Raw genomic sequence first — 25,801 nt, 5'->3', positions numbered from 1 at the left:
GTCTCCCTAATGATTACACAACAGGAAAATCTAGCATTATTCACTGTCCGTAAGTAGTGTTTCTGTTGTGATTTCTTAAATTTACAAACCACAAAATACTACTATGAGAAATTATTACTTCTTTGGATCAACTATATAAAAAACTGCAAAATTCATTAAAAATCCCCAAACTTTCAGAAAAATATATTTTAAAGACTTTCGTATCCCCATGTTCTTTGTACCTCCATATATCACACAGTGAGAAAGTTGTTTGATCTATCATACTGCTGGACTAATGTACGTACGGGCATCTACCGTTCTTTTTTTACTTTATTTTAATTCAATTATTATTATTTTTTGCAATTAACTGTTACTGTCAACAAAACTTCGCATGGTTGTAGGATCCTCAGAGTACTACATTTTGAAATTCTTAAATTCACATCATTTTGGGGACCATGAAGGTTCTTCAAATAAGATTTATTTTTTAAAATCAAAATTTTCTTATTGTAAATCTGTTTTTTGGGAATGAGATATTCTCTAAGGAGACAAGCTGCACATCACATGGTCCTTTGAAGGTAGTTGTTTCAACATTTTTATGTTAACTTTTGTACCACACAACATGTGGCAAATCTGACTGCAGAAATGAATTCCTGAGGAAATAATTAGTCTGATTTGATGTTTTATATGACCCCTTTCCATTTGAAAAACTTTTATCTGAACCCAAGACTGCAGATTTAAATGTGGAAGCCATGTTGCAGTTATATCGTGAAGGCTCCTCCCCTCACTTCTTGTTTGCCGGAGTATTCAAATATTTCATTTTCCATTCTCTTTCTGGAATAAAAGTGGTGTTCTGTGACTTTTGACACACCCTGTGTGTATTGTGCTGTAAGACTTCAATAATACTTCTTGCATATGTTTTTTCAGGTGCAAGACATGCGGTGAGTACATCTACAAGGGGAAGAAATTCAATGCACGGAAGGAAGATGTTGAAGGGGAAGATTACCTGGGAATTCGGATTTATAGGTTTTATATCAAGGTTGGTTAGTTCATGGTTACATTTGTGCATTATGAAATTAAGTTAATTGTGGTAATTGTGCAACAGATTATGTGTTTTCCCTGTCAACATCCTTGAAATTGTTGTTCTGTTCTTAATCACTTAGCACAACTTATATACTCTTTTGTGCCAAAAAAATGAAAATTGTGAAATTAATTATAATATTGATGTTTGCGACATTCATTTTGTAATAAATTTTCAGTAACCTACATAGTATATAAAAGTGGTTGAATCACTGTGATTTTCTCCCGAGATGGGTGCACGTTGCCAGAAACTGAATTTTTAAAAAGTAGATAGATCACTGTTATTCTGATAATTGGGCAGTTCAGAGCACAAGTGGCGTAACTCGATTCAAGACAGTTGTGAGAAAAAGGCACATCTAGATAACTTAGTTCTGTGTTCATTTGTTGGAACACAAACATAGTGTTGCCTCTATGAGCAAGAATTTGAAACTTAGAACGTACTTACTTCTAGCACTGAAATGTTGATACTTCACAGTTCTAAGATATACATGGAACTCCATTTCCATGAAGAGTGGAGTTACGCCACTTGTGCTCTGAACCCCTCAATTTTTTTTTGGGACACACTTTTGTTCAGTTGATAAAAACTTTTCATTGTTCTCATTTATAGACTAACTGGCTAATTGTGTTCGAGAGTTTTAAAAAGTATAAAATATGTTAAATGTTGTGCACATCATGAAAAGACTGCTATATAATTGGGTATCTTTCCTAGGAAAAGAGAATGCAAATTTGATTATTCTTCCTGTTCAGTGCACCAGATGCCTGTCAGAAATCTCCTTCAAGACTGATCCTCAGAACACGGACTACGAGATTGAAGCCGGAGCTACGAGAAACTTCATGGCTTTGAAATTGGCTGAAGAGGCTGCACAGAGGGAGGAGGAAGAGCGGAAAGAAGAGGAAGCTACTAATCCCATGAAGGTAAGAACAAACCTGCTGTCTGTGGTATGCGTTACTTCAAGGTAGGTCGTGGAAAAACTAAACAGGCTGTGCTGTGTTTTTAACTTTTTAGTTTTTAATATAGGCTTTTTAAGAACACAGGAACTTTTACTTTGTTTAATCTGGGAATTTTTGTAAGTGTATTTTATCCTTGCCTTCAACCTATGTTCCTATATAACACATTTTTACGTGACACCACGTTTGGTGTCTAGACATTCATGTGGACCTGAAGAAGGAGGAAGTATTGACCTCCGAAACGTTGTTTGGATAAATTATACTCACTCACGTAAGTTGTGATGCTCTGATACTATCTAACGTATTTATATTTTTAAGTCTGTGGGTGAAAATGCTCTAAATTAGAAGATTGTCATTATATTATGTTAATTCAGACTTCATCAAACTAACAATAAATGTCTGATGAAGGGAGCATATGTTCTCTCAAAACTTTAACAACAAGTTTGTGTATATGGTTGTAACAGCCATAAACTACAAGATAAATAAATAACAACATAGATAGTAAATCTCTGATGAAGTTCTGTCCACCAGATTGTATGTTTCTATCTCTATTACTTTCCAAGTGTTGACTGTAGCAGACAAATGTATGGGCTGATTGAGAAGGTTATGTACACGTTGTACAGATAATTCAAACACCAAAATTCCTATTTCTATTTTTAATGGTTTTGGAGATGCTGAAGCATTAAAAACATATTAATCATTGGTTTTCAATTGTTTGGCTGTGCAGACAGATGAACGTGTCAATCAAGATAATTTTTGTTAAACTAGTACATTATTTACTAGGTCTTCATTTGGGAAAATTTCAGATCTTCACGTTTGCTTGTTTCTGAGTTATGGACAGGACACTTGCTGATTGCTTGTTACCTCTCAATCAAGTTGATTTCTGTTGCTTTGATCTATTATTTCATGTATCTTAGCAGTCCACCAAAATACGTTTTTATTGCTCTTGCTGACTGACTGAGTCATATGGACATTATCATCACATGGGGGTACTTTTTTGTTTTGTTTATTACTTCAAAAAGTGTATACTATCTTTTACAATCAGAGTTACTTTAAATAGGTTAAATGTCCATTTGTCGCCACTAAAATAATTTCATTCGAATGAAATATATCTCTGTATTCATCTCCATTTAAGAGCAGCCTTGAAGTTTCGTTGTAAATGTTTTTCACACCTTTCTCTTTGAGGTCATGCAGTCATAATAATCAATGAGAATATTTGTCCTTTGCAGTTGCTGGAAAACCGAACGAAGGCTTCAAAACAAGAACTTGAGTTGTTGGAATCACTGGAAGAGCTTCGTGACCTTAACCGAAGACAGAGGGCGGTGGATTATGACACAATGCTGTCTCAGTATGATGACGAGAGGAAAGTCGAGGCTGGAAATGAAGAGGAGGAAGATGAAAAGTTTATCAGGTATGTATAGATGCTTAGTACTACGAGGTACGTCCAGAAAGTAGTACTCAGGCATTCAGGCACTTATACTGAGAGAGATATGCATGTGTTGTTGTGTCCTCTTTACAGTTGTATGTGTTTTGTGGTTTTCATTCTAGTACGTCCAGTGATCTGAGATTTTCCTGTCTTGAAGCAGAAGAGGTTCAGAGTTTGCCATTCAATTATGAAGTCATTTACAAAGCTGTGTTGGACCTCCCTGATGGCATAGTAGTAACGTCATCACCTTGTAATCAAGGGGTCTGGAGGTTCGATACCTGGTGAAGGTACATGATAGTTCGGATCTCAGTTTAAACTGTAGGCCCAGTCCCAATTAGCCTTCCTGCACATACAATGTACTTAAAACAAAAAACTTTTGTTATGTTGGGAAGCAATTATGGAAGGTGATTGCATAAATGAATAAGACAGTTACTTTGTTTCATTTTGATTAAAAAAAAAGTAAACAATTTTTAGTTATCTGATAATTGTAATGCAGTATTTCATATAATTATTTTTACTGTTGTAGGTCTGTATTTGGTCCTAAAGAACAAATGAAAAGGGTGATAGAAGAGGAAATTATAGAGGAGATAGAACCCATGAAGAAAGTTGCAAAGAAAGAGGACACAGTAAGTACATGGGAAATATTTGTTATTCATAGAGTTTTCAATTTATTCCTTAAGAAATTTAACCTCTCTCTCTTTTTTGTTGACAGTTTTGTCTATGTATATTTTCATTCATGTTTTCGGGAGTGAAAAATGTGGGAGCAAATTAATATCCTGGAATAAAGTACTTATCCATGAAGCTGATTTATCAAAGTTCTATTCATTTTGGTGGCTACTTCTACCGTTCACTCAGGAATGTTATGTCTTAATGCTTGGTAGACTTCGGTTTGTATTGTTTTTCTACAAGCTGCTAGGTCATTGTTTCTCAACCTATGGGGCATTTAGTGGGTTGCGAAGTCCGGCTCGAAAATTGATTTACTGTGTCTTAAAAACCTATTACATTTAAATTACCATGAAATATTGTTTTAACAATTGAAATGGACATATCCTAGTCTAAAATCTGCATTTCTGTTAATTGCATTTGACCATATTTTTACCGGCAACTCTCAATTTGAACATGTGTGTTTACTTTTCTAGAATAAAGTATGTGTAAAAGAGCACTTCTTAAAGTACTTGATGTTAGCAAAAATATGATTTTAAACTGGGTGCACACTCTACAAGTAATTTCTCCGGTGCCCATGCTTATGGGTCGGTCCCATGAAGTGTAATATCCTTCAAGGTGGGTCCCAGACTGAAGAAGGTTGAGAACCACTGTGCTAGGTGTATGATCATTGTGCATTCATTTGTTGTGTGATCTGCTATTCATGGGTGGATGCCGTTGGAGTATAGGAATCCATCCATCCATACATGGTGCACCTGTCTGATTTCAATGATTATAGTTCATTGTGCATTTTTTAAGTAGGCCTACCTGATGGGATAGTGGTAACGTCATTGACTTGTAATCAAGGGGTTCTGGGTTAGATACCCGGTGGAGGCACATTGCACAGTGATCCAGATTTCACTTTAGACTGTAGGTCCAGTCCCAACTGTGCATAAAGTAGAGTCTAATTACTGTGACATTGTAATTCGAAACCCAGTGTAGGAACATAGTGGTTCGGATCCCACTTTAAACTGTAGGTCCAGTCTTGATCAGCATTTTTCCAGGAAACACTGCTTCGTTTTGAAGTTATCATTTTCCTTCAACTTGAAGATGGTGGAAGAATGGATTCTAGATTTTCTCACTTAGCATTTGAGTTCTTCATGTTTCAAATTTGATCTTTACTGAATTGCAATACTTAAAGTATAGAGTAATGCACTACACCTATAACATGCGTTCCGATAAAATTGTGACATTTTAGGAAAATGCAATTTATATGTGTAATTTCAGTGTAGAATTGAAATTGGAAGTTGACAAAAAAAAGAAATTTAGAGAACAGTCTGATTTTCAAAACACTTGTCTATTTTGGTCTCATTCTCAGTTTGTCGATGTAGAGGCAATGAAAAGTATTGTGGAGGAGACCAATGGGTCTGGTGTGGGGCACACTCAGCTTACACCAAAGTAAATGCTAAGTGCTCTTAAACCTGGCTCTCCTAACTTACAATTCTGCATATGTGGTTATGTTAGGAGAGCCAAGTTTAGAGCTGTTAGCATTCAAGTTGTCCACTGTGCATGCTCAGTCACCAAGCTGGCTGGAAGTTCATTCCATCAGGGTTAAGCGAAAGAATAGAAATAACTGTAGATGAGATTCATATTACAATGAATAAAAGCTAAACTAAAAAAATCCACTAATCTGTGGAGCAAGTAGGACTCAAGAGGGCTACCAGCTGTTTGCAGCAGCGTGCACAGCTTTGTTCCACCCACTCGCTTTCTCCCCTTCTCTACTGTTGTGTGCAGTCTTGCTCCAGAGATTCCAGAGTCGGAGCTTTCCAGGGATGGATGCAAAGACTTGAAGGTGTGGTCCATCCTCGTGGCAGTGGGAGGTCATGAAGAAATCAGGGTTGCTATGCATCTGGAAAACAGGGAAATGTCAGGGAATTTTGCAGTTGTCTGGAATTTACGTACATTTTGGAGTCTGCAAGAGAAAAAGTTGCAAAATGAAGAAGCAGTTCACTTCCTCTTCTGAATCTTTCGTTCTTATGATTCTCAGTCTTGTGCAAAATTATGGTTCCTTTGAATTTCTGTAATAAATTTTCACTTTTATAATACTAGATATTAGAAAGAATATCAAAGTGAAACTTGCAGTCCAGATATCTGATTGATAAACTAAAGTACATTGACAATATCATCATAATTATCAGAAAGGTTGGTGAAGATGAGCTTATCGTCTATTATTTTATAGATCTTAGTCTTGTTGGCATTTCCTATAGAATTCCTATATGCAACAAAATTTCTTCAGATGCTGTGTACTTATAAATGTAAGCAAAATAGCATCATTTTGTATGACATTATAAATCTGCCAGAGAATGAAAAATTGTGTATGGTGGTTTTTGAACTTTTTCTGTTGCTTTTATTTTGTGGCGATCTGGTAAGGTGAAATAATGTATCTCTGTTATCTTAGCCTGAAAGCTAGATGCACGTCATTGTAGCAACCAATACATTTGATGCCGATTGTAATTTTACATTTACTCTTTGAATTTTCACGTGTTGTTGTGTTTGTAGAATGAAATTTGCTAAAAAAAAATAAGTTGTGGAAGTGAATATTTATAATAATTAATGGATTATATATTTAATTGAAAAACACAAGGTTCAAAAGAAAAAGTCATTATGATAAACATGTCAGGAAAAATTTCATTTTTGGACTTGAAATTACACAGGGATGAAATTTGTCATTTTAAGGTTACTTATGTTGATGGGCATAGTGCATATTATAACATAGATGCTTCAGGCAAACCACCATCTTTCCACAAGGAAAGAAGATAGCTTTCAAATAATACAAAAAAACATAATAAACTGGGCAAATTAAATATCATGATTTAAATCCCGTTTGAGGGATTACTAGCAGCATCTACTGAAGAACTTTGGACGTGCATGGTGTATGAATTTGTTCAGGAATATGAGAAAGATCTTTGTTACTACAGAGTGATCACAGATGGTTTATTTAAATATAGTTAGTGTGTATGTTTACAGAATCAAGACTCGGCTGTTATTTATGATTTAATTTAAATTTGTATATGTATAATAATTTTGCTAAGTTTCTGGTTTTCTCGTTTGACAGAATTCAAGTCCGAAGCCGAGTGCATCTTGGAACAAAAGTGTTGGGGTGTTAAGCCGAAAGGCAGGACTAGGTGATCTTGTTCGTGTTAAAAGTAAGACAGACACTAAAATTGGAAATGCAACCGTTTGTGCACCGAAAGAAAAGACAGAAGGAACTTCATCTACTTCAACAACAGTTTCTGCCAGCAAATCCTCTGGTTTGAGTCTCCTAGGTTCTTATTCCGACAGTGATAGTACTTCAGATGAAGGATGACTGGGCATTGCTGTATGTGGGTGTGTTTTTTTAATCTTTGTTTTGATGTCGCAGAATACATTTGAGAGAAACTCAACACTTCTACATCTGTTGGATTGCGCATGACATGGACATTTTACGCTGTAAATGGGAATTGTCTGAAATTATGAAACTTCATTTGAAATAAATGTATATTCATGTATGTGCTTCTATTATTTGCTATCAGTATTTAATACACTAGCAGAACTTCTGTACCTTAGTTTTAACAAATGGCAAATATTTTTACAAGTACATACAAGCTACAACCATGTCAAATGTAGTCCACGATATTGAGAAACATCAATAAATCTTAAGTAAATACACATAAGCAAATTACTAACTTTTTCCTGCATGACTTACTTTTAACGGTTCTGGCAGAGGTCACCATCCACTTGGGAACTTGTTGCCTCTCTGCTGGAAGGACTTTCGTTTCAGCTTATTTCCTTGCGTGCCACTAGGAGTGCTGGTGTAGTCAGCTGTTGTGTTTGGTTTCAGTTGCTGTTGGAGACAAATGTGACGTGCCTGTCCACTGTACTGGTAAGTACTTAATTTCATGCATCTCTTTGACCTTGGCATCAATTGGTGTGCGTGATGTATGCCTGGCTGAAACTTTTGGCCATCTGCCAAGTGCTGTTGTATACATTCACTGATGGCTCTGATTGATCTGACAATGTGATGCAAATTGCATTCACATTATGCATCATACACTCCCAGTGGCTGCGGTGGCTCAGTCGGTAACATGTCTGACTACCATGCTAAAGGTCCCGGGTTCGATCCCCGGCCGGTTCAAATCCGGGAACTTTTCTAACGGTAGAAGCGGCCCTGGTGCCCACCCAGCATCGAATGACATGGGTACTTGGGGGAAACTCTGGGGGGTAAAGAAGGTCGGAGGCATGATGCTGATCACATCACCCCCACACCCCCTATACGCCTTCATGGCATGGTGCTATGCACAGGGGAGCACTTTACCTTTTTTTTTTTTTTTTTTTACTCTCCCAGGTTGTCAAGGGGGAGAGAAAATATCATTGAGTGCACTAGCTATTTTGGTCACTCCTTTTTCATGTCAAACTGCCTCAGGGTTTTGGCAAGGCAGTTGGAGGGTCTCCCTTGTTGCATTCTGACGTCACTGGAATGCTTTCATTGTTAGGATAAATGCCTAAGTTGTTATGTGTAGTTCTCTCAGCATAAATAATACATTGCAGTGTATTTATGCTAAGAGAACCAAACCTAAAAGGCCTACTCTAACAATGTAGACATTCCGCATCTAACATCAGAACAGAGAGTTCGTAGCACATTGTGCGATAAAGGAGACCTGCAGTTGGATGTGGTATGGTGGTAAGGAAAAGCAATCCATTTTCTTATGTTGTTGGTGATGACTAAAGAATAGTTACACAGTTCATCAGCTCTTAACATGGTGCAGTAACATGGAGATGCAGATCAGACATCCAAACCATGTGTTTTTAAGGTGGTTACTTCGATGCTAGAACGTAAATGTAACATCTGTAATATTCATTACCATTTTGTATTATTGATACTGGGGAGGTAAAATGAGAATGTAAAAATTGAGGTTCCATTATATCTCTACGTTAAAGTGTACAAAAAAAATTGTAGCTCATTTCTCAAAATCGACATGTACTTTTAATCTGGCTGACTAACAATATTACATTGCATGGCAGTATACAAACATTAGTAATTTATTTGAATACATGACAATTCACAATCTGTTTGTTTTCCAAGTAAAAACTGCAAAAAGTAGAATATTTAGATTTTCAAACACACGTTACAGATCATCCTTTTATTGACAATAAAAGTTAGTAGCACCAGTATCGTGATGTTTTACTTTACGACAACTTATCTTGGGAAAGGTAGTATCACAGAACCTCAGATGTGTATCTGCTGGAATAAAAATGGTTGTTATTTTTCTAATTTTCTTACAAGTACATTAACTTGGATTAAATATGTAAATCATCTGTACAATTACAATTCATATTGTTTACTTTTTACACAACAGTGTAGAAAATTGTGTGTAGCATGATGTTTTAGAAAACTAACACTTTTCTAAGAACAACCATTTATGAGCTACTTGAGGAAAATTATTTAGAGCATCCGCCATTGTCCAATATGACATACTAAGCCTCATTATTTTTTTAGGACTTTCAGTATGTTGTCTAGGACATCATTCCACACATTGATGGATTTAGCAGGGGCTAAAGTGACGACAAAGTATTCTAAAATTGAATGTAATCATTTAGTCCCATCGAACAACATGAAGTAGAATCCTTCAAATTGATAAAGAATATGAAGAAACATTAAGCAAAAACAGACTGATATTTCTGGAGCTCTGAACTGAATCGTCAGAAACCACGGTAGTGTGCATCTTGCTTTACCATGTCTGGTGCACTATTCATGAGAATAATTGGGGAAAATTGCAGGGGTTAAGCTCTGTCGTGACTTTATGAATGCTTTACTGTGCCAGCAAAATAAAACTTCATTATGATTCCTGCATTTTCAATCGGGAGTTCAGTTGCTCATGTGAACCCCACCAGGTTAAACCTCTTAGCATGCAATGTTAATTAGACGTTATCCATTGCCGAGAGCTTTAAACTATACTTTTTCTAACACTATGTTTCTGTTTTGCCAATGCTGGAAATCGAACCTACAATAGACCTGTGATGTTACTACAAATCCGGTGCTTAACCAATTATTCCAGTAGTAAAATCATAGGTCTGTCGTAGGTTCGATTTCCACAACTGGCAAAATAAATTCAGCTGAAGAAGAGAGAAAAGGTGCTCTCTCGAAATGTAGTGTTAGAATAAGTATAGTTTAAAGCACTGGACAATAGATAATGTCCAATTTACGTTGCATTAATGTAGAATCATTGTCACTAGCATTCAGAGAATTGTTAATCCTTAACCCAAACCATCGGTCTGACAGACCCCCTGAAAATTTCATCGGTTTTGTGTGGCAAAACTGTTGCACTCTCCACCCTGAAACTCCCAGTACCTTTCCCCCACAATGTGTACCTCTGAACGAGCCAAACCGTATCAATGGCTTATTGAGTACCGATCAGCACGGTAGCTTTTTTGTGAGGATACAGGGTCTGTGAGACCAGGTAGACGTCAGAATCACCCCGGTCCGTAATACCGCTGGTTCGAGTTGTGTACATTAGTGGAAACCATGTGTTTTTGTTTCTTTCATAGTATTTTTGTGAACAGTGTTTTCATTGCCCAAGAAAGACGATCAAATTTTCCCAGTCACAGACGATGATTTTTACGAACCTGTTGGGGAGGGAACTATTAGGAAACAAAGAGTCTTAACTCGAGGATGACAGTGTTGAAAGTGCCAATTCTGAGACACACGACAACTCTCACACTGATCCCATTTATTCTTCTGAGTCGCAGGATGGTGGAGATTCTGGAACAAGTAGCAACAATGATGAAAACGGATTCTGGACGACTGTGAAGTCACCTGTTTTCCGCAAGAGCCAACTTCACCCGACCTGTCAGACACCCCTTGGCCAGCTACGCAGTTTTAGTTTGGCAACGTGCGAGGCAACCCATACACATGCAAAAGTATTGAACCACAAAACATCGTCACACTCGTCAAATAACATCTGATCCTCCTGAGCTAAGGGCTGCTCTTATAATTTTATTGTACTTCTCAATTTTTAAATCCACTCATGAAAATATGTTTTCCATGTTCTCAAAGAAGGATGTAGGTATACCATTTTTTACTGTATTCTAAATAAACAATAAATATACCTTTTTGTTTATTGAACCTTACATAAATAAAATAATTTTGGATGTAAGAAAAGGAAAATATACATGTCTCTCTGACAGACCGGGTGGTTCAGATTACGCCCAAAAAAAACCATGGTTGGTTAAAAACCTCTTCTCAATATGCTGACAAGGTGTCTCACAAAGAGAAGTACCATGTGCCATAACTTACTTAATTTATGTTAGAGAGAGTGCATGTGTGTATCTATTTTGTTGAAATAGTGATTTTATTTGCAATGTTTTTCATGGTATATGTTTGTTAACACATTGCTTTCAACGTGTGCACCATCCACATCATGACACAGTTCCGATCTGTCGGCAGTGGCATGAAAGACTTTCTGGAGCATTGCCGGTGTTACGGCAGCAGTAGCTTGTATAATGCAGTTTTGGAGCTGCTCCCATGTGGTAATGGGTTGGGTGAACACACATCCTTTGATAAATCCCCACACAAAGAATGTGCTGCCCACATCAGGGGTCCCCTGTGCCCAATCCATCTCCCAGGAAAGGGAGCATTGAGGAACATCAGGAGTGTGAACATCTAAGGCATAATGGTGCCCCATCTTGCCACTGTCACTGCCGACAGATGGGAATTGTATCATGATGTGGATGGTGCACATGTTGAAAACAATGTGTTAACAAACATATACCATGAATAACATTGCGAGTAAAATCACTATTTCAACAAAATAGATAATTTATGGACTCCCTGTATTTAAAATGTGTCTATTTAGAACTTGCTAATTACTATGTGGAATGCTATTGTAATTATTAAATGTTAGTATTTGATCAGTAATATGCAATTTTGCATAGGGTGTGTGTATTGCAAGCGGTCAAATTGGTCAGATTGCCAATTCCAAATCTTTCAGAATACAATCTTGAATTCACAACAAATGCTACAAATGTAGAGTTTTTTAACAATTTTTTTTACAGTAGATAGATACATTGTAGTACTGATCTGGAACAAGATCATTCAAGAGATGCAGAACTTTATGTAGACTATAATTTGGAAACTTACGAAATGGTGGTTTTATGACATCACTTGAGCTACAATTTGGTAATAAAAAGTTTAGAATACACTGGCCATTTAGAATGTAGGGGCTTCTGTCAGTCTTTAAGTGTGTGGGTGCATGTGAGGTAGTGAAGGTGAATCTTACCTGCTTGCTTCCTTGTTGTGAAGTGCTTTCTCCAAATGGGCGATTCGAGCCTCGTTCCGTGTCCGCTGCAGCTGACTTCTTTCTTGTTGCTCTTCAAGTTGCTTGATCACATCCTCCAACTCGTAGACCTGTTTCTGTTTCACCTGCAGGAGACTGTACAACTCTTCTAATTCCTTAGCCTTCTCTTCAAATCCACTGCCGATCTAGAAACATTGCATGTATAGATTTACAACTTATAATGATGGATGAAAGAGAAAGAACTGGAAGACTGACAACTGAAGAGAAAATACAGGAACAGTCAGAAAATTTAAAATAATTAATGTTCATGCCATTATTCATTGATAGATTCAACTTACATAGAAGAAACTCCAGGCAATATGATACTCTTTATTAGTTATACTGTATTTACGAGGGGCGATCAGGTTGCTCTGACCCTAACATAGAAAGAGTGGCAATAGGGTTTCAATTTTTTTTTTTCAACATACTCCCCTGCAACTCCAATGCACTTTTCCCATCGGTGCTCCAACGCCTGGATACCTTGCAAAAAAAAATCTTCCGACTGGTCCTCCATCCATGAGTCCACAGCCCTTATCACCTCAGAATCATCAGAAACTTTTTGCCCACGAATGTCATTCTTCAAATATTTGAACAAATAGAAATCACTGGGAGCCAAATCTGGGGAATAGGGAGAGTGGGGCAACAATTCGAACGATGCATATGCGATAGCGACCCTTGCAATGCGTGAGGTGTGGACAGGTGCATTGTCCTGGTAAAGGAGCACACCACGGGTCAACATCCCACGCCTCTTTTTCTTGATGGAATCACGTAATTTTTTGATTAGGTCACTGTAGTATGTGCCAGTGATGGTTTGGCCTCTTTGTAGATAGTCCACAAGAAGGACACCCTTGCAGTCCCAGAAAATTGAGGCCATCACCTTCTTGGCTGACGACGTTTGCACCTTGAACTTCTTCGTTGGTGGAGAATGTGGGTGTTTCCACTCCATGCTTTGTGATTTTGTTTCTGGGTCGAAGTGATGGACCCATGTTTCATCCATAGTTACAAATCGGGCAAGGAAATAGTGTATATCAGCACGAAACTTGTCAAGAAGTTCTTGACTGATGAGCAGTCGGGTGCGCTTCTGATCTGGGGTGAGGTTTCGAGGGACCCATCTTGCAGTATTTTTTTTTCATTTGCAATTCCTGGGTAATTATGTTTTGAACAGTACCATATGACAGGCCACACATCTCAGCAACAAGACGGATAGTGACTTGACGATCCTTTATCACGATATCGTGGACTTTGTTAATGTTTTCGGTCGTCATGACAGTTTTTGGTGCTCCACCTGCATGTTCATCCTCACACGACTCTCTTCCACAATTAAACTCTCGACACCATCTCTTCACCATACTGTATGAAGGATCAGTGTCTCCTAGTGTATCCACCAAGTCCTCATGAATTTTGGATACCGTCCACTTCTTCTTCACAAAATATTTGATCACTGCTCTCACCTCAGTTTTCTCCATTTTGGCAGACTGAAACAACTTCAATCAGTTAAACCCCTGTAAAAAGAAGACTGTACGCTACTCAGACTTGCAATTCAGAATGAAAGCATATAAAGGATCACTAAACAATAACGAAATAAAAAATCAATCATAACGTCATTCCTTCTTGTATGTTAGGGTCGGAGCAACCTGATCGCCCCTCGTATTTTTCATATATGCAATGTAGACTGCTTATGCTTATTACAAAATTATCAAAAACAGGGCAAAATACTCCCTTTAAAATGCTAAAAATATCATCATTATATCAAAATTCTAAACATTAAGTATAATTTTGCACAAACAGTTTTTATTTTCAGTTTCATATTTGTAGAAGAAAAAGATTGTCAATAATATTTTATGAGAATCAATCAGTGCAAATATTTGTGTCTTTTGTTTCAATATTTTAACTGGGGACTGGAAAACAATCCATAAATACTTACATCATCATTGAAAACCATGTTTGCTTCTTTGAGACTTTCAATGAATTCAGAAATTTCTGGCAAGGAATACATCTAGAAGAAGGAAATATATATTATACATAATATTTTTATAGCATGTATAATATTTACATTAGAAATTTCAGAAAAGCTGGCTGGGTAGCTATTGTGCCTGGATCTTCCTAGAAATGTATAATGAACACACAAATTTAATTTTGAAGTTCACAATATTTGCTTGGTAGTTACATGTATTTTTCCAATCTTTGTCAGCATAAATGCAACTGAAGATAAATTCCTTCAATTTGTGAACAAATTGGAGACATGGGATTTAGGGGAGACGTAAGGGAAGACTTTGAGATTTATACACTGGCAAGAAAGCAGTTTATTGCCAAAAATAACGTCAATTAACAAGAATTTGAAGATTTTGGAAAATGAGGCTTACTGGTGTTCCATTTCTTTAGTCCATTCCTTATTTTCATAACATTTTTCTTCTTCTATGTGCACATTACTTGCATTGTAGTTTACAGTTGTTACAAGCATTAAAACATATTTTTCGATGTAACATCTTGGAAGAACACATGCTCCCTTCATCAGACATTTACTGTATTTGTAGTTTGATCAATGTTACAGTTATAACAATGGAATACATTTAACAAAAACAATAGTAGCAAGACCTGAAGTTTTCCTGGCAACAAATGATGAATAAATTCTCTCAGGCTATCGACCAGGTCAATTCTGGAACAGTTTCCAAGCTTTTTAGAGCTAACTCCTGGCCAATAGCCAAAGAGAATATATTCATCAAAAATGAAGTAGTAACATAATGAATCTTGTCAAAAATGATATATTGTTGGAATATAACAACTCAACTGTGAAACAATTTTGCAATGAAGATATATCTAATCTTGTAGCAGGCATGTTTCAAGATGGTAAAATTCATTTTTTGTCATGGTGCAGTGCAGGTGTTCACTATTTTCACATCTGTACCTATACCACATTTTCAGAAATGAAGAAACAATTTTATAGCATCTCATAAGCTATAATTTAGCAATAAAATTTTTGAAATATAATGTGATTTGGGAGAGTTGAGGAAGTCAGTTATGTATGGCAGACTTAACCTACTGTACCAAAACTTTGGAAAAATGCACGTAGCTTGATTGATGCACAAAAGAGATATTTTAATCATTATTTGTAACTTGTAAATGCAATGCTACATCAATGAATACATACTACATAACCAGCCTTCATGGTATGATTCTTAAAATCATGGATGCCCACTGTGTGGGGCAGGGGAGAGGGGGAATTCCGTGTTTTAGCACTTAGTAGTGTAGATCAGTTTTTTTTTATGTGCACATTTGTTATATTATTTATTTTTGTAATGAAATAGTTGTTTCCGGTAAATGCTTCCCAGATACCTACCTAATCTTATAATACTTCATTTATATGTAGCTATGCAATCTGCTGAAACAATAGTGGAGTTTTACATGAAGTACTATGTGCATGCATGAATAGAGGTGCGTGTTTGTGTTCGCAATTGCACTTTTACGTGTCTTTTGCCCCCTTGGAAAAAATTCTGTGGGCATCCATTGTTAAAACAAATATCACATTTGAAATGGAATTAATATGCCACTACTTGTATGATCATAGGGAGTCTAAATTGTAACAACCCCACTGACTTGCAATAGGGCTGTTCCATTGTTTCACGACTACTCGTGTCTGAAAAGGCTTACTTCGTCAGGGTTCTCCTCCATTTCTGCACAAGGCTCAGAAAATCCTGCATCCTCCTTCTGATTGCATTGCTTCAAGTAATTTAGAAGCTTGTCCTTGCAATACATGGCCGTGCCTTGAGATTTCATCACACGATCTCGTTGCTCAATCTCCAGTTGAGTTTGAATGAGTGTTTTCTCCAGCTTTTGATTTTTGGCCACAGCTTCCCCTAGGCTTGCTCTCAGGTCGATCACTTGCTGCTGCAACTCCATAATTTGCAGTGCTTTGTGGTCGTCGTCGTCGTACATTTCCAACTGGAACTCGCTCAGCTGCCTCTTGTAGAGTTGGCACTGTTCTCTGCAAGGGAGAAGGCTCAACAAAATTACAAGGGTGAGAGTGGGCTAGCCTTCAAATTTCTTCCGACGACGTCATGCGAGTTTGTGGAACGTGCACACATATTTGCGTACAGGTCTGCAACACAATGAACAGTCTGGTACAAGAACAGCTTGGTGTGGTTAACTTTTTTATGGCTGAAGGTATTTGAGAACATGATATTTGTTGCTGCATGTCTGCAAGCATTTGAACTTTAAACATTTACTGATATGCAGCCTCAGCAATTCCCCTGCTTATGTGATAAACTGTGGGCATGGAAGAGGCTAGGAGAAGAGATGAAGAAACCATTGGCATAGCCAGTCAGAGGCTCGTACCATAATACCAGGGATACCATAATTTCACTTTCTGGGGCTAGATATGAAGACAATGGTTTACGATTTTTTACACTGGTAGCAGACATACAATCAGTGTAATGGTGGAAAAAAAAATAATTAATTAAGGTTGGATGACATGTACTGGTTATAGGCATGACACCAAAATCTTAGTAACTGAACAAACTGATAAAAAAAAAGGAAGCCGAAATATAAGAACTGTGTTTTTGCTGTTTTTCTAAGAGCTGGTGTTTTTGCTGCTTTTTTTCCCACAAATATTACATTGCAACAAATTGTTAGAACAAAATATCGTTAACCTTTGGAAAAATGCATTCATTGTCCATATGTTAAGTATATCAATTATGTTGCTTGAAAAAAAAAGCAGAAGTCCTGAAATGTTGCCAAAGCAGAAATTGAGTGCTTTTAAATGTAATTCACGCAACCACCCAGTCAACTTTAACTAGAAGGTAAGCAAGGGAAAAGGGAACAAAAAAAATTAATAGATTAAAGAGGAAATACAGGATATTTCCACATCAAATATGTATTGACAGAAATACCAGGAACAAAGTTCAAACAGATCCAGAAATTAAATACTTTTAGATTGTGCATGTAGTTGCCACATTCATAGTACTAATTAAAACTATTATTTTTTTCCTTTGAAGAGACTATTTTTTTTTTAAAACCAAGGTCTCAACACACTTTTACATGTACTTTGCAAGAGTCATACAAGGAGTAAAATGTAATTCCAGTTACAACAGATAATCAGTAACAAAAACAGGGCTAAGCCAACACCACTGTGAACCAATAACCATTACCACCAATACCAATACTGATGCTTTAAAACTCCAGCAATTAAGTATTGTTGATAATATTGATTAATCAATAAATAAATTCCAGCCCATACCTTCTGATCCTGATATCAGTATTGGCTCAGCCCTAAACAGAAGGCTAAACAATTAAATAACAACAGTTACGTTTTCAAGTTGCCAATTAACAGTCCTCTTGTGGTAGGCGATAGGGATGACCTATTAATACAAGATTTTGACACAAGTACTGACATTCAGAGGAAATTTGTTTTTTGGGAGAATTGGGTCAGAAAACTCTTTTAATTTTTGACTCGTCCAAATATGCAAAAAGAAAAGTGGTAAATTGTAGATACAAGAGAGAAGCGGATAAGTTTTTTTAAAAAAAGGTTTATTGCATAATTGTCTTAACTCCTGGATTTGCATTGTGAAATTTTCTTCGTAATTTTATTATTTTGCTACTGTTTTTCATAAATGCAGTTAATATCCTTAATTTGTTCTACACATGAGCTTTACACTTAGAAATAAGAAGAAACAGTTAAATATTACCTTACTGAAATATTCTCTGGAAGCAAACCATTCAGTTCCCTCTTTAGTTGAGAAATTACTTCATCTTTTATTGCGAGTTCATTTCTCATCACTTCCTCTCTGGCAGCAACTGCACGGTCACCATTTCCTGGTTCCTACAAGGAAATGAAAAGCTTATGATATATTTACTTCAGAGGCTAAACTTTATGTTTCTAGCCATCTTGAGCTGTCTAATACATAAGTTAATTAAATTCCTTTTTCTCCCTGCATTTATTGATAATGTGAATAAGGCTATTGCACATATCATTAAATAATTTTTTGTTCCAGTTTTTATTTATAATCCTTACTGGCCACTTCAGAACAGAGTAAGGAGTAACACAATTGTGGGCATCAGTTTCCACAGAATTTTTGTTTCTCCCCTAATAAAGATTCTACTTTTAAAAATTGTAAATTTTAAGATATTCCTTAATTTTTGTTATCTGCGCATACATTCCATACCTCACAAGCATTCATTAATACCAGTTTTTCTTGCTTCAGTTGCTCTATCACTTCTTTTGCAGCACTGAGGCTTAGACGAGTTGCATTCAGCTGAACCATGAGTTCTTCTTCATGGCTGGTGTGATCCGAACCTAAAAATATTGGAATATTTGTAAGTTATCGAAAAAAAATACTGAAAACTGATGAGAGTTACAAAATACATTATTTTTATAGAATTTAAACATTGTTGCTGGTACTGCACATTGAGGAATTACATTTACAGTTTTAAATTATCAAAATTACTAATTCAAAATCACTGCACAATTGTGGGCACTTGCAACATACCAATGTTTACATTATATTTGCAGATTTTCTCACAATAGAGATATTTATTAGAAAATAATACTATGAAAATGTTCTGTATATTTCATGCAAATGAACTAGTTACATGAATTTAATGTGTATTTTATTCATACTGTGTTTTATAGCTAATTGAGGACTAAAAGTGGTAAACGTTGTAAGTGCCAAAAGTGAAAGTGTTGGGAAATTGCATTGTTCGGCACATCAGCCCGTAAGAACGTTCACTCTAGTGACCTCTTTACACGCCCTTTGAACTACTTACAGGGCTACCAGCCAATTTTCACGTTCACCACATTATAAAGCATGGTGCATTTCACAGTTTAAAGTGGGAAACTGTGTTTGAATTATTGTGGCAGTTACAGCATTTACCAATTTTAGTCTTCAATTCATAATTCAATTTCTGAAATAAATAAATAATTACATATAAAATTTGAGCTGTTGTGGTAAGAGATTTTCAGTACAACAAATTATGCTTAACCTCATCTGCTCCATTTGAGGGCATCTGTGTGAATTATCCGCTTTAATGCCTCTTACAATTCAGATAGTTTAAGGGGAGGAGAAGGTGCAACAGCTTCCACGTAAAACTGTAGAACAAGTCCCAGTTAGGATATGTGCATAAAAGTACCTAAATATGCCATTATTGATTTTCCATAAACGTGTTTGCACAGGATACTTTATGTATACAAAATAAATAGGACTTGTTTTTTTTTTGGGAGGGAGGGGTTAATTGTTGAGGGGAATATAAGCAATGAGCAGCTAGTTGCTCTCTGAATATAAGTAGCATTTTCCCAAATGAGTGAAATGTTGTTGTTGTTTTAATAGTAGGAGTGGTGTATTCTCCATGTTACCACGTTTGCCACCAGTAAACCAACTTTGTTCATATATTTTTGAACATTTAGCTTTAATATGTATCATTATATGTTTACATGACTGTAAGGAAGCGTAAGTCTGTACATCATCTAAAAGCTACATTCTGACCAAGGGTCGTTCACTTATTCTACCAGCCAGTTGCTCTTCTTAGGCATGTCATAAATGCAGAGTCAAATGTAAAGAGACTTCCTGGAGTTTAGCAAACTGCTCACAGGTAAACAGGTTGTAATTTTGCTAAGATGTAGGAAGTCAAAACTTGACGAATCGGCATGGAGGAAGTCTCCACTGGTAGAGGAATAGAGGAGAAAGGCAGAAGGATCACTTTTGGATTGGCTTGGGATAGTGAACAGTGCTCTTCGGTTTTGGTCTGCGAACAAAGTCAGTGTTACTGACTTAGCCTGCCAAGCAAGCCTTCAGTACAGGCTTACACTTCATTCTATAACTTCATCCCAACTTCATCATGAGAGTTCACGTTAGACAGGTAATTAGCCTACCCTTACCATGTATGATTCAGGTTCGAAGGTTTTAAAATCCAAGTGTTCACTGTTTGCCATTTCTAGTTTTGGTTAGTGTATCTTATTACTTTAGTACCTCTAGCTCCTTACCATCGAGCTCACAATGAGCAGCTAGTTGCTCTACCATGAGTGAGCTACCTTCCCATTCAGATCCCTCGTACCTAAGGGTATGATACATAACTATCAAAACAAACCAGAATTTTAGTAAATTATTTAAAGAACTTAGAAAACTGGTTTTTGTACGCCATTGATCACTCTTCACTGCACCCTTCTGACGACCGGGTTTCCTCCCTGATTGTGCATAGGGAAGGCGAGGGAGCCAAAGAAGAAGTGAGCGAGTGCCTATTTAAAAATGTGGCCTGTGTGTCTGTTCCACCACTGAAAGCAACATTGGCTGCTTTCTGTGCCATGCTTGGCAGAAGCAGTGTTGCTACTTGAAGGGGAAACAATGTCCAATATTAAGTAAAAGGGGAAATTTTATGATAAGTATGGAAACCGCTGGAAAATTTTAAATTGCCAGACTTCTGCTTTTCTTTTACTTGCATGCTTCCATTGGTGTTTTATCTCTATTGCATTAAATAGGGTAAATAATAAATAAGAATTGTTGCAGTAAACCAGGTCAAATTTTCAGAATACGCCACTGAATACTAGCATTTATTTATGATTGCTTTCATATTAAAATATTTTTTTCTGAATTTTCAGAAACACCTATTACTACAATTAGCATGCAACTAGAGAGTTCCATTATAAAAATTAACTTGTACCTTGACCAGATATGTACAGCTCCGTTGTTCTTTCAACCATGGCAGCCACTTCCAATGTTTTCATTTTCAAACTCTCATATTTTTTATTCACTGTGTTGAGCTCCTTCTCAACTTTCTGCCTATAAAAAGTAATGTTTTTTCATTAACATGTTGCATATATTTGTAATAGTTACTAGGTGTTTAATACAATATCTAGAGAAAATACTGCAGTGTTTATTTGCATGTGAAATTTCGTTGTAAAGTAGTAGGATAAATGTTCTTTGTAAAGTAACATTTGCCATGTTTTAACAGATTATGTGTGTGTTTATTTTCAATTAGTCAATTTCACACAAATAAGCTTAAAGTGTAACCCAAAAGACTGGAAATGAAATCCAAGAACATTTGACAAGGTTGAATGTAAATGGAGTAATTGTTAACTGATGGTGGAATAAAAACACAAACTTCACATTCTGTACCAAAATAATTTCTCACTGAAGGCAGATTTTCAGCTGATATATCACTACCCAGTGCGAAACTAAAAAAAACTTTTAGTGGATGTTATTTTCAGAATCCACAAAACGTGCACACAGAGAATTTTCTATACCTGCCACATCAAGTGTCTCATCGAAAAGTATGCTGAATCTACCATAGTATTTTCAAAAAGAAGAAAGGAATTGTGGGGAGGGAAGGTCCACCTACAGGGTGGGCGAAAAGTCCCTTTACATGTTAATAGCATAGTACAGTTAGACTTTTATGAGGAAATCAAGTGCAATCCGCCACATGTTATGATTTTGGCAGGAATAACGGCAGACCATATGCTTGGACCATATTTCATTGATGGTCCTGTGAACCAGCACAGCTATCTTCACATGATTAACACGTGGTTGCTTACAGAATTAACGGCAAGAGGAATAGCTGACATCGTTACACTTCAACAAGACGGCGCTCCACCACATTTTGCTGTGAGTGTCCGCAAACGGCTAAATGAACTGTTTCCAAACCGCTGGATTGGACGTGGATCACGAGACCTTCCAGCACCGTTGCCATGGCCTCCACGAAGCCCAGACCTCACCACACCGGACAATGCACTATGGGGCATAATGAAAGAAGACGTTCATAAACGACGATACGTGAACGACGATCAACTGAAAGATGGAGTTTGTATGGCATTTGAAAGGATCACCCCTGATATGCTGCACCAGATGCACACAAGAAAATGGCGACGCATCAACCTTTGCATCGAACATGGAGGAGTGCACACTGACGTTATTGATCAATGAACCTTTAACCCTTGTAACAATGTTAATATGTTATTCACAATAAATGTTAATGTTAACCAGACATTGTTTATTCAAAATAAATGTTGGAATTTTAAAAAATATACTGTTTTGTATTCATAACAATGTTTATCTACATGTCTAACTCTACTATGCTATTAACATGTAAAGGGACTTTTTGCCCACCCTGTAGATACGCCCTTGACATGCATCTAATGTGAATTCAAGGATGTGCCAAAAAGTTAGAACTATGATTAGAGCAGACTGTCAGCAGAAATATAGAAAATGCAATCACAATAAATACATTTACATTTTCAAATAGTGAAGTTGCTTGTACCTCATGTTAAAAATCTGTAATGTTTTACCTAATAATTTCTTCAACAATATATTGTAACATTTGTATTTCTTATTATTTTTTGGTTCCAAGAAATAGTTCGTATTTTGTGACATTTCTGATGGTTGAAAGATTTATCGAGTAAAATTGTACGAAAATTACCTTGCTACGTGTTCCTCTTTGAGCCTTTCAGAAATATCTTCCATCTCAAGATTTAGTTGCTCGATTTTGTTTTTGGCTGCTGCTTCATTTATAGATTTTTCTTGTTTCAATTCAGTGACCCTATATAAAGAAAAACAAATTAATTCTTGACATGCATAAAAACTAGTCAAAAATTTTAAAAATGAAAAAAAAGTACTTGTCGCTTTTTTCCTCACCACTGAACTTATTCTTGTACATATCATGTTCAACAACAATAATAATTGTAATTGGTAGTAAAAAGTTATATTTTTTGACAAAACTAAGCTATTTCAAGTTATTGGAACTCAACTTGGTAAGAATAAAAGAAGTGGCATAGACATTTTTAATATGAAAATTTAAAAGTTTTTCTGTTTTGTTTTCAACTGTCCTCATAGCTCTTGAACACTTATTTTATTTATTTAAATGTTTATACTGCTGTGAACAGCATGGTTACCTTAAATAAAACAGTTTTACATGAAAATATTACATAAAAATAGGCTAGTCATACTTAATAATACTTAGTTTTTTAATTGTAGTTTACGTGTATGGGTTGTTTACTTCTAGATTTTGTTTGCTTGTGTTTTTGCTACTGATTATCATTATACCCATTTTAACACTGGCTGGAAAAAGCCGAGAGAAAATACAAAATGATGATACCTGTATTCTAATCCTTCTCGTTGCCGTTCTAATTTGTGCGATGCTTCCGTACTTGTCTTTAAAGCTTTCTGTAACTCCACCACTTTTTTGTCAAGGCCTTGATCTTTTTGTTTGACTTGCGTTTCTAGTAGCTTCACTTGACTTGTCATGGAAGACAATTTTGTATCTTCATGCGTAAGTTTTCCTTCCAAATCCTTTATCTTTTGGCGAGCGGTTCGCAACTGAGCTTCAGACTGTAACTTTTTCTCTTTCCAGCCATTTGCCTTCTCCTTTTCCGCTTCCAGGTCGTCAACATATTTTTTCAGTTTCAAACTCATGTCGTTGTTCTCGTATTCCAAGAGGCTTATTTTATTCTCCAAATCTTTCCTGACTTGAACAACATCGCCATTTTCATTGTCAAACGTTTCTTTGACTTTGCTGAACTTGTCCCAACCTTCCATCAACGTTCGAACGTTTTTCTGCAGTTTTCTAATGTCTTCGGAGCACGAACTCTTCATGGTCTCAACTTTTTTAGTGAGAGCTTCTCCATCTTTGCTGTACGTGTTCAGAACGTGCATATCTGGACATTTTTTGTTTGAACACAATTGTTTCAAATAATCCCACAAAACACTTCTGTTTGACATGGTGCATTTAAACATTTCCATCATATTTTCTGTTATGCTAACTAGATCAAGTTCTAAAGCGGAGAAGGCTTCACACAATTGTGGATCCGGTTCTTTCTCCTCGGCAGCATCTTTTCTTATCAGTGCGACAGATCCGTGCTTCAGCGCCTCCAGCCTCGATTCGTCTTCTGCAGTACCAAGTTTTCTGCCGGTCAGGGAGTGGTATTTAGCCCTCAAATCATTTGCATCTGTGATCAGTTCAACAGAGATTTTCTGAAATAAGTAATTGAACATATTTAGCACGGATGAACAATCCACATGAATGATAAGGCATCAAATTAACTGTTTCTAAACTAAGAATTTTTCGATACTGGATAAAAAAAAGACTAATGAATGTCATGGCAAGCACTAAAATTATAAACATTTACATTGACTAGATCCAATTTTAACTGCTTGTATACCCCTTAGTTACATATGACATTGTTTTCCTCAGTAGTGCTAATCTAAGGAAATATTCTTTTAGGAACATGATATTAGGTATGATGATTTTTTTTACAGTAAGCTACAGTCCATGCGATAAAAGAATGGAGGTAGCCTTTGCAGTTCCAAATGAAGGACGGGTTGCCTTGGTGCTTACATTCGGTCATAAACCATGCTTTGGGCAGTCCCAACATTTTCAGTTGAGTCGAGAGAGGACCAGAGTTACTCATCTCCTATTGCTATTGACAATGCAGCAAATCAAAAGCATATTGTCTCCATGGGCAATATAACCTTCCTTGATTGGTTGAAGGACCAATACAACCTCTACTGGCCAACAAAATAACAAACGTTCACTGACAGATCTCAACTCTTGCCACTTGGAAAATAGGTTATACTCCAAATATACCTGATAACACACCATGCAAGATTACACTTTATTTAGCAGTTTAAGGGGTTCTAAAAATATTGCCTAATAGTATGTAGACCTAAACTTACTAACTTGTTAATACAGGCTAAATAAAAAGCCTGTAAGGTAGAGAACTGGAACAATGAAAGGTTGCCATATTAGTTAGTCATTATTAAATTTATGTAATTAATAATAAAGTTAAAAGAATGTATGTATTTACAGAAATAAATAATTCTTAGTTATTTATATAGATGATTTTGAAGTCAGTCAGGTGTTAGTTTGAAGAACCTATATGTTAAGAGATATTCCTTTTGAAAACAACTTTGACGTAATGCTGTACATTGTACCTAGGTACATCTTGAATGTTACGTGAGAATATGAACTGTGTTTGCACATCTAGAGACTAGTATCTAAAGTGGTATTTAATTGTGATTTTTTATGGCATGATGTCGCAAAGTTATCATTGCACATTTTGTGGTGCTATTCTCGGTCTGGTGTTCTTGCTTTGAAGATGAAGAAACTCGAACCAGACTACCCGAGATGAAAAGTGCAAAGATCAAAGTTTGCATTGTAACATGGAAAACAAAATGGGTTGAAAGGTAAGTCTCATATTTCTTCTGCTTGCTGGTGTTCATAATAAGACAAAGTCCTAAAATGCCCTTGGAATTTCAAATTAGTTAGTATTATACAGTAATGTGCTGGAAAGTTTGACAAGTGTCTGCATGCAATTTTTAAAAAAAATGCTAACCTGCGAATGACACCACAATCATCAACAAATGCTTGCTCAATCTCTTTG

The 25,801-nt window shown here is 36.3% G+C and overlaps 2 protein-coding genes across 5 annotated transcripts in view; one reads left to right on the top strand and one right to left on the bottom strand.

Annotated features, from left to right (window-relative positions):
* The window catches only part of LOC145986031 (splicing factor YJU2), a 29,824-nt gene extending 22,204 nt beyond the window's left edge, over positions 1–7,620 (top strand). The window contains exons 3-7 of the mRNA XM_083120205.1: positions 904–1,015; positions 1,804–1,971; positions 3,234–3,415; positions 3,957–4,056; positions 7,188–7,620. Coding sequence (XP_082976331.1) covers positions 904–1,015; positions 1,804–1,971; positions 3,234–3,415; positions 3,957–4,056; positions 7,188–7,439 — 814 coding nt within the window. The 3' untranslated portion in view covers positions 7,440–7,620. The remainder of the gene's footprint in view (positions 1–903; positions 1,016–1,803; positions 1,972–3,233; positions 3,416–3,956; positions 4,057–7,187) is intronic.
* Positions 7,621–9,078: 1,458 nt separating this feature from the next.
* Positions 9,079–25,801, bottom strand: part of LOC145985454 (uncharacterized) — an 87,306-nt gene continuing 70,583 nt past the window's right edge. For 2 of the 4 annotated variants that reach the window (XM_083119521.1, XM_083119518.1), the window contains exons 5-13: positions 23,518–24,392; positions 22,843–22,962; positions 21,091–21,209; positions 18,603–18,733; positions 18,126–18,259; positions 16,093–16,426; positions 14,369–14,440; positions 12,388–12,590; positions 9,079–9,353 (exon numbers count right to left, since the gene is read on the bottom strand). In XM_083119521.1, the coding sequence (XP_082975647.1) occupies positions 9,329–9,353; positions 12,388–12,590; positions 14,369–14,440; positions 16,093–16,426; positions 18,126–18,259; positions 18,603–18,733; positions 21,091–21,209; positions 22,843–22,962; positions 23,518–24,392 (2,013 nt within the window). In that variant the 3' untranslated portion in view covers positions 9,079–9,328. The remainder of the gene's footprint in view (positions 9,354–12,387; positions 12,591–14,368; positions 14,441–16,092; positions 16,427–18,125; positions 18,260–18,602; positions 18,734–21,090; positions 21,210–22,842; positions 22,963–23,517; positions 24,393–25,801) is intronic. The other 2 variants (XM_083119519.1, XM_083119520.1) reach the window with 2 other exon arrangements.

The sequence above is a fragment of the Lepisma saccharinum genome, chromosome 3 (genome assembly GCF_977018435.1).
Source record: "Lepisma saccharinum chromosome 3, izLepSacc3.1, whole genome shotgun sequence".
Lineage (NCBI taxonomy): Eukaryota > Metazoa > Arthropoda > Insecta > Zygentoma > Lepismatidae > Lepisma > Lepisma saccharinum.
Note: the sequence above shows the minus strand (reverse complement) of the source record. Positions and strands in the feature narration are given on the sequence as shown.